The sequence below is a fragment of the Enoplosus armatus genome, chromosome 11, assembly GCF_043641665.1.
Source record: "Enoplosus armatus isolate fEnoArm2 chromosome 11, fEnoArm2.hap1, whole genome shotgun sequence".
In the NCBI taxonomy this organism is placed as follows: domain Eukaryota; kingdom Metazoa; phylum Chordata; class Actinopteri; order Centrarchiformes; family Enoplosidae; genus Enoplosus; species Enoplosus armatus.
The window spans coordinates 6,618,312-6,628,093 of NC_092190.1; the positions used below are offsets into that span (position 1 = coordinate 6,618,312).

The following is a 9,782-nucleotide window of genomic DNA, read 5'->3' on the forward strand; positions in this document are numbered from 1 at the left end:
TTCGGTCCTTCTGTGGAAAAGCTGCAGCCAGTCCACCTTCTGCTCAACATAGGAGTAACTGTCTGTACTGTGTTATGGAAGCAAATGTCAAGCAACTTACAGATTTATCATTCAAGATGATAAAGAGGCATGTTTTTCCTTCAATGACAACTTTACTTAAATAACTGACATGGGTGATTTTTGCCCCACAACCATAATAAATTCGTTATTTGAATCAAACTAAGCGTAATACATCTTCTATCAACTCAAAAGTAGTAGCTAACAAATGCTGATAGCAGGTAGAAACATGAAATGGGCTGCCCAGATCTCCCGACAACACATTTAAGTCTTTGTAGTCTTTGTTTGAGAATATGATCAGAGCTACCTTGTATGCAAAGCGTATTCTCTGTAACTTTGTTGACCTTGGCTTTGTATAATATCACAAGGGAACAAAGATAAAAGAGGAAGTAGTCACAGAGGACCGATGAAGAGCTGCAGGCAACAGGCACTTACTTCAGTCCTCAAACCTCCAACCTGTCATTTTTAATCAGTGACACCTTTGTCGTCATATTGAAGTGATGGGAATTCAGGATGCAAGTCTAACTGTTGATAGCGCGCACTGCCAGTGACTGTATTCTTGATCCACTCATTATTATTAACATCCCTAAACGCTTATTTTACTGCTCTCGTGACTGTTACTGTCAACTTACTACAATAACAGGATTTCTTAATTACGTTACATAAAAAAGAAACTGGTTTCTCTAACTGGGGTAAGGCATTAAGGAAATATGCCGTCAAAAATCTTTTATCAGATATTCTCCAACTGTAAGGACTGAAAAACATATAGTTTTTTCCACAACTACCTCCATGTTGGGCTATCACATCCTAATAGCTCCAAAAATATCTGCCGGGAGTAGTGTATGTAGTGACTTATTATGAGGATTACTAGGAAATGGACTGAACAGATGGATCAACAGTGGAGAAGTGGATTATGCTGCAGTAGTTTTGATGCCTTTTTTTCTGCTGTGACTCTGTGTTGCCATTGGAACCATTGAAGGAGCACCTTTCAAGCCAACAGGCCTATTTGATACTTCAAGAGATAAGAGAAACCCGGTTATCAAAGTTAGATTCCTGCTGGAGAAATCTGATTTCACTGTAATGCATTTAGTTCAAAGTTAATGTCACACACATCGGTTAACAGAGCTTGAAACCTATTTCTGTGAAGCTGTTTGGTTTAATCTCCCAAATTGAATAAAAGATCATTCATAAGACCTCTCTGATTGGTCCAGAAGGGTTCAATAGATTAATGAGTTCAGTGCCACACTGTTGTTAAGGGAGTGGAGATAAAGAAACTTTAATGTAGATTACAAACACATTTGTGACTGAAGTCACATGATTGGACTTGGGTCAGACAAGAGTAACAGATTTGATGACTTCTGGCTCAACTTTCCTGAATCAATAAGGAAAACTGGTTTCCTTTATTGAATGTCTCATACAGCAGCTGCAGAGTGATAAACTGTGGTAAAAAGTGATAAAGTGGAAAACTTCCATGCTTTTTTTTAATGATTCACCAGCCCTCAGCAGGTTAGTCAAAGTTAATGATACTCATGTTGCTCGGAGGAAATTCAATCTTTTCTTTAAATGCATGAAATGAATCCATATCCAGACTTTAAAATCAGAAAGAAACCCACAACGAGTAAAAACAGAGCTAACAGAGCTTACTGAGAACAGAGTCTGCCCATGATTCACTATAAATGCAATTACCTTACATGCACGTAAGCCAGTCTTCGTCAGCATTTAAGGCAAAACTTTTTCCGACCATGGCATTCAGGACTCAGCTAATATGAGTTATACCACATACGGAAATTGAAAATGTGTTTTCTTTTCAGGTCACACACACAGCATTGTAAAACAAAAACCCATAAATGAGTTCAAAGTTCAGCAACAGATTCCATTAAAGGGAGGCTGCCTTTATAAAAGACAAGAGCGTTTGTCAAAGGTTAGTGATCAAACACACCATACCACAGCTCGTCTTGATTATTATGATCTCACACTACAAAGTCTACAGGCCAAGATATACTCTCTCAGAAGTTCAGACAGACTGAAAGTAGAGAAAAGCTTGCTTCCAGAGTTTCTGTGACAAACTGACAGCCACACCTGCTTTCTGCAGGAATGATCCAGGTGTACACAGGTGTGAAAACGGGCAGAGCTCCAAGGTCTCTGCAAATTCTGTCCTTCACATTCCTCATATTTCTACTTCTGTTCTGTTCGTTTTCACTCTTTAACTTCACTGATCACTTCAGTCTTTGCAGTGGTAGAGTCAGGGAGCTTTCATAGCTGACATTTAGACATTTAGATAAGTTCTGAACAACAGCTGCGACAGATGATACAGACTTCCCACTTAATCTGATGTGCATTTTTAAGTCAGTGGCAAAGCTGATCTTAAACACTCACCAGAAAATGTGTCTACCCGAGCGCTACCTGTAAAACCTATTTCCTGTAGCCTGTTTACTGATCTCTTGTACCAACAAATACTTGCGTTCTGTAACCACTATTACTACCAGCTTCTCGACCCACATTCAAAAGTTGTTTATAAAAAAGGATGTTTCTGTTGTGGTACACAATACATAATCCAAAGTTACTCAGAGAGCGAGAGAGAGTACACTAACCAGGCAAAACACTATATAACACCAACAGATCCCAAAAGATATTTAATATACCATCGTCAAGAGTAAGAAAACCAGCAAATATTCAAATTGCAGAAGCTGAAACCAGTGATTGTTTTTGGTGTTTTTGCTTATAGAAAGACTGATCAATTATTTGTCAATTCATTTTCTGTCTATCTACTAATTGTTTCAGCTCTAATGCGGTCTAAAATTAGCAAACTTATTTGAGCATGAAAGCTAATTCTTGACCTTGCTAATGAAAGCCATGAGATGCATTTTAAAGCTATGGAAAAAGCTAGCAAGAGGACATTGAGTACATTTTATCGAAAGAGCACAATTATGATTTAAAGCAAGAAATATGTAATCAAAGGAAAAGTAAAAAGACTAGAAGTCTGATCAAGCATACTTTCTAGTACTAGTTTTCCATACTACTTGCTACACACACACATTTCAGACATTTGTCTTTGATCAAGAGAACTGATCTACTCAATCTCAAGGTGTATTTAGAGAACAGCTTAATGAAGAATTAAGTGCTTTAGGCACAGTTGACAAGGTTAACCATGGCTGGGTTTCAGAGAAAACAATATCCACTTATTCCGCGTTAATTCAGGACGCCAACGTTCACAGATCATGTCATGCAAAGTCAGACATCAATCACTGCAGTGTTTTGGGTCATGTGTCCCCCATCAGTCTGACAAACTGTTAGCACACCTAGCTCTTGAGTACAGCCATCAAATAGTACGACCTTGCCTATAAACTGATTGCTTAATTACTGTTATCTTATTAGGACCTGGGCTTTACACCTGATCTTGAAGTCATCATGCTGCGCCAGATCTCATATTAGCGAAGCGAAGCGGCTTAGGGTCCGCCGGAAAACAACAATCAATGCATGTCAATGGCGAGATGATGTAGCAAGCTAGTTGATACTGAAAAGATAATTAGCTAGCTTAGAAATGTCAGCCATGTACATAGTTAATTTAAGAAGTTGAAGTACGGAAGCACTTATTCTAATATTAGTAGTTAATTCCGTTAGTTACTCACCTTGGATATTCGTAGGAGTCTCAACAGTTGTTGCGAGATGCTGATTTCCAGATACCTGCTAGCTGGTTGCTAGTAAGTTAGCGCTGGTGGGTTGCTAACGACTAGCTGCTAATGAATTCCACAATGTCAGAGCAGTAAACGGATGACCAGCACGCACGTAACCTGGAGACAACCAGCGGGCTGGATCACACTGAGCCGGGGAAGCTAACACATTAACCAGTCCTTCATTCGGACTGCCGTGCATCCTGTTAGCGACAGATAAACATCCCATTTGATGATTTCTCAAACACTGTTCTCTTTCCCGCAGCCATCTTACTTTAACTCCTCCCACACGACTTCTCTGACTCACACCCACAGCGACTCTCGGCTGTATGAAGGGTTTAAAGTGCCAAAATTAACGAGCAAAAAAACAAAAACAAAAACACTGTGACCTAATTCCATACTAACACCGTTAACTGTACATCGTGTTCTCATATTGACAGGGTTCTATTTTGACCGTTACACAAGAAGCTGGTGAAAAACTCTAAATCAATCTGAGCATCACCGTCGTTTACCTTACAAATAGTAGTTTAGTGGAACAATCCCATCTCAAAGTCTACTAACCGGCCTCTTCTGGCACTCTCATGCTGGTCTTCATCAGTTAGCTTAGTTGTCATGCAGATAAATATAATGACGTGACCCCAGTTGCTGTTGGGATGTCATCCATTCTATGTTGGTTAAAATTAATGTCTTTTATGAGAGCCTCCCTGCCTCCTAAATGCCCACTTCTTAAATGCAAGTTTGTAACACAAGCTTTCTGGTTGAATACTATTCCTCACAAGTAAATCGTTGACGTTGCCCTTAAAAGTATACGTTCACTCTTGAGCCTTGGAAATAAGACAAACTTCATCCACAGATACAGACTGTGTGATATGCTTGATAGCTCTAGGAAAAAAAGGTAGCAAGTGGACCTTGAGTTGGGATTGTTTAGTCAAAATGCTGCTGATGGGTTCTTGTCATTTAATGGCATAGGCTGGTCTTTGATGCTCTATGTGTCAGCCTGTGAAACTTCAATCTCACAGTCAGTGTGAGCAGTCAGACTGACCCAAATGTGACTTTTCAGGTAGTTCCACATTCAAAATTAAAAGGTACAGAAGCATTATTAGCAAAACAGAAAAGTTTTAATGTTCTAGATATGGAATTACTGCCATAGTAATGCCATATAATAATAATAATAATAATACCATATAATAATAATAATGCCATAGGAGAAAATTTTTACTAGTTTATGTAGCGTTACTGCTGGGCAGACAATTCATAATAATGAACCATCAACCCAACAGAAAGGAGCAAAATGTTTCGCTTTCAAATTTGCTATTTAATGATATACATTTTTCGATTAAATATCAATACTTTCTTTCTTTCAAAACTCAATATATATATATATATATATATATATATTACAAACATTTCATTTGGGCCAGATTATTCCTAATTAAAAATTATTAAGAATAACCAATACAAAATACTTAATAATTTTTCTCTCTTAATGTGGCATTCTTATATTATCTATACGTGCATAAACAATGCACTCTGTATGTTTATTGATAGTGACACGTTCTCTGTAGTTTGGGCTCTGTACTCCAGTCATTGTTTGTTGTCTCTAACAGCCTCTGGGATGTGCAGAGGAAGACCTCTCTGGTTTTCTAGGGGGAGGGAGAATTCCCAGAGGACACATGACATCTGTTGTGGTTTTCTTCCATAGAGACCTGCATCACCAGGCAGTACTCAGGTAGACCTCATTTGTTGTTAGGTGAACCACACAGTTCTGCCTGATGCTAGTCAACAAGGTTGTTTGAATTATTTTCCAAGAAAGTGCAACGCTCATGCAGGAGGGAACAAGATCGAGAGCAAAGGTCATCTTCATTTAGGAAAATGTGTTAGTCTAAGGCTACACTTTGGAGAATGGATAAAACAGGTTATGTTAGTATTAGAGGCAACCAATGGCAGAGATTGCTCAGGTGGCAACGAGGGCAGAAAGTGAATGAGAAAGGAGACGATGGAGTCAAGGATGAAGGCAAACGTAGCATCAATCTGGATCTGAAGTTGAAAGTTAAGTGAGTAATTAATGGTTGGATAGACTATGACATGAAGAGTGCAGTAAATGTATCATAGTAGTAACTTTAGTTGTAAATTTAGTCAACACACAGCATCATTTCCGTACAAACATTTGAAGTCCTAATGCACTTTACTTTAATCTCTACTATAGAAAGCTTTCTTTATCCATAACATATCCATGTCTGCCAAATCACAGGCTTTTTCTAAGACTTTTAATTTAAAATACAGACAGGTATTTACGTTACATGTAGGGTAGGTAATACAGACAAATTGATATTTTAATCTATTTGTAATTTTCATAATATTAACAATTTTCCTTGTGTACGATGATCAAGTATTAAACACAATTAATTTCCCTGTCCCTCATCATTTCCCTCTCAGTTGGAGGGAGTGGTCGGTTGATCCGGCAGAACAGTTTTATTATGTCTGGCTGCAGGTCATGATCTTCCCCATTGTCTACAACTGGGTAATCATCATTTTGAGGTAAACGCTTGACAGATATCAAATAGTGATAATGACCATATATCTAAACATTAAACTAGCAATCATTTGACATCCCTTGAAACCCTGACTTGTTGGTTGTGTTTTCTTAGGACATGCTTCACTGCAATTGCACTGAGCTACCTGCCTGTGTGGCTTACACTGGACTATCTGTCAGACCTCATGTATATGGTTGACATGATCATCACTGTTCACACAGGTAAATGTGTTTTTATTTTTGTTGGTTTTGATTGAGACATTAAAATACAATATGATTCTACAAATTCAGATTTTACTCTGGGCTTTGTTGTCCCTCTCCAGGTTACTTGGATCAGGGCATCCTGATTAAGGACCTAACTCAGCTGAAGAAGCGCTACCTTCACTCTAAATGTTTCTTAAGGGACCTGGCTTCCCTGCTGCCCACCGACTTCCTCTACTTTGTCTTTGGCATCCAAACTCCGCTGGTGAGGATCAACCGCCTTCTGCGTTTGCCACGACTCAACGAGGCCCTGGATCGCATGGAGACGAGAACCTCCTACCCCAACACCTTCCGCATCTCCAAGCTCATGATATACATCTTTGTGTTGATCCACTGGAATGCCTGTCTCTACTTTGCACTGTCCAGCTATATCGGCTTTGGAAGTGATCGTTGGGTCTACCCCAACATGACCAACCCAGAGTTTGCCTCCATGCGTCGTCAGTACTTTTACTGCTTCTGGTTCTCTGCCCAGATTTTCACCACAGTAGGAGACACCCCCCTGCCAAAAAGGGAAGAGGAGTACTTGTTTATGATTGCAGACCTGCTCATTGCCGTGCTGGTGTTTGCATCGATTGTTGGCAATGTTGGCAATGTCATCACAAGCCTGAGGGACCGTGATAATGTCTTCTTCCCTAACCATGAGCTGGTAAGTTGGGAAAGAAGGGAATGGGAGATGGCTTTTAATTACATTCTTTGGCTAGGTGAAAGAAAATAAGGTTCTTCTTTTCCTCTTTCAGGTGAAGGCATACCTGCGCAGCCATTACATAAGCAAGGAGCTTCGACAGCGCATCGACAACTGGTACCAGCATCTTCACATCAACAAGAAGATCATGCGAGAGAATGAAATCCTGCAACAGCTGCCTGTACATCTGAGGACAGAGATCGCTGTCAGCGTGCACCTTCCCACACTCTCCAAAGTCACCATCTTCCAGAGCTGTGAGAAAAGTCTGCTGGAGGAGCTGGTGCTCAAACTAACACCTCAGGTCAGTTTGGGGCTGCGTTGCTGGTGGTGTGTAGCCATGTAGCAACAGGTACACTAGCAACCTGTATTGAATCTGCCACTCTCAGGTTCAACAATGGCATATTCTTGGCTTGCAGATTTGAATTGAACCCTGTTGCTTTGCCTAGTTTATCATCTAATTCATCAGAAATGCTTCCAGAAAAGAACTGTTCAAAGATGAAGAGGTTTCTTATGCCCTTTGTCTTGCAGGTGTTCAGTCCAGGAGAGTACGTCTGCAGGAAAGGAGATGTGGGCCATGAAATGTACATCATCAAAGAGGGAAAGCTTGCAGTTGTAGCAGATGATGGGGTCACGGAGTTTGCTGTGCTGAGTGAAGGGAACTTCTTTGGGGAAATTAGTATCCTCAACATCAAAGGTAAGTCAAGTGTCAAGTACTTTGCACATGTTCATATGACATTTATTCATTAATGTAGATGGTAAATAGACCTAGGGGGAAAATGGGCGTTGCTGCTGCCAGTCCTTGTACAACGTTGGGCTTAACACATATTGGATGTACAGTGATGAAATTTAATTTATTTTAATTTTCATTTATTTATTTAGGACAACATATCAGCAGTGTTGTTCACTGTGCCAGTGTTAACCAGCTGGCTTATTTTCAACAGAAAGAAGGAAAACATTGATGCAATAATATAACAGCATCCATTATTCACTACAAAGCAACAAAGCTCAAATGAGCAACACTGTTAATAACCACATTTTGCATTCATTAGCCATGCAGAGCAGCATTGAGCAATAAGACATGTAGATTAAGTACAATGTTAACATGTAACATTAATCTTAATAAAATGTTAATAGAAATAGTTTAAAAGATTATAAAATGATAACATCAAACTCTAAACACATAAACCATGAAGCACAGAGTTGAGAGACACAACTCAACAACATGACTAAAATACTAATACTTAAATATCAATATAGTTGACCTTCTCATATAAGACAGCTTTAAACAACAAATGTGCCTGTCTTGGACATCATATCCTTTGTATTGATATTCTTTAGTTTTTCTTTAAATCTTTAGGTTTTAAAGAAATCACATGTTTCCTTTTAGGTAACAAGTCTGGCAATCGTCGCACTGCCAACATCCGAAGCATTGGCTACTCTGACCTGTTCAGCTTGTCCAAAGAAGACCTGACAGACACGCTATCCGAGTTCCCTGCAGCCAAACGACACCTGGAGGAGAAAGGTAGACAGATCCTCACCAAGATGGGCATGTTGGAGGAGAGCGGAGAGGGAGAGGAGGGAGAGGCAAACAACGTCGAAACCAAGATAAGCAAGCTGGAGAGCAACTTGGAAGTCCTGCAAACAAAACTAGCTCGACTCATGGTGGAATTAGAGTCGAGCAACCGCAAGATGCAGGCCAGGGTGGAGCAGCTGGAGTGGGAGGTGGCAGCACTGGAGACTCAACTGCCAGAAGATGGAGAAGAAGGAAAAAGAGCACCAGGAAGAGGTGAAGGGGTGGGAGGGGAAGTTGGCTGGGAGCGAGAAGAGGCAGAGGGAGAGGAAGAGGAGGGTCCAGATGCAAAGGTAAAAAAACAGGGACAGGGAGAAGATGGTAATGATGTGACCAAAGAGGGAGATGGAGAGAGCACCAAAAGCACAAAAGAGGACATGGAGAGGATTTTGGACGGCGATAAATCTGGGTTGAAAGACCCGGATGATCAGGAAAAGAAAAAAGAAGATGATGGAGAGAAAAGCAGAGAGAAAGGAGATGACAGACCTGGGAAAGGAGATGGAGCTGAGATTGAACCTGAAGATGAGAAAGAAGAGAAAAGTGGAGAGAGAGAACCTGAAGAGGGGAGAGAAAAGGCTGAAGAAGACTTAGAAAAAAGAGAGATGGAGCAGAAAGATGAAGGGCCGAAGAAATGAATGAAAAAGCAAAATAACTGAAATGGAGAATTAAGTTTACAAAAAACCTAAGTGTGTATTTTTGTCTGTATGTATCTTTGTCTGTTTTATATTAATAAAACTATTGAAAACCTCAACATCTCATTGACACACTTTCTGCAATACACCGTTGTACCCCTAGGTGGCAGCATTGTATCTCCCAGTGTACATGGATGTGTATCATCTAAAACAGAAGGTGTTGAAACTACATGACAGATGGTATCAAAGAGTACGTATAGGTTATTGAAAGCACATGACAATATTTTATTAAAACACTCAATTAGAAATGTGGTATGGTAAAATGGTCTTCAGTGTTTTCCCTGTCGTTTCACCCATCCAGGATGGAACATCTAAA

General features: G+C 39.9%; 1 protein-coding gene across 1 annotated transcript; it reads left to right on the forward strand.

The window, feature by feature from the left end:
* Positions 1-5,630: 5,630 nt before the first annotated feature.
* Positions 5,631-9,409, forward strand: cnga4 (cyclic nucleotide gated channel subunit alpha 4). Its single transcript, XM_070914678.1, has 7 exons — positions 5,631-5,782; positions 6,165-6,266; positions 6,377-6,483; positions 6,585-7,168; positions 7,260-7,505; positions 7,733-7,898; positions 8,592-9,409. Exons 1-7 carry the CDS (start codon positions 5,631-5,633, stop codon positions 9,407-9,409), a joined length of 2,175 nt encoding a protein of 724 aa, XP_070770779.1.
* Positions 9,410-9,782: the final 373 nt, after the last annotated feature.

Excerpts from the sequence above, each read along its gene's own strand:
- cnga4 (XM_070914678.1), top strand. The coding sequence starts at position 5,631 with ATGGATAAAACAGGTTATGTTAGTATTAGAGGCAACCAATGGCAGAGA. Across the intron at positions 6,267-6,376 it reads TGGGTAATCATCATTTTGAG|GACATGCTTCACTGCAATTG; the intron begins GTAAACGCTTGA and ends GTGTTTTCTTAG. Across the intron at positions 7,506-7,732 it reads TGCTCAAACTAACACCTCAG|GTGTTCAGTCCAGGAGAGTA; the intron begins GTCAGTTTGGGG and ends TTTGTCTTGCAG.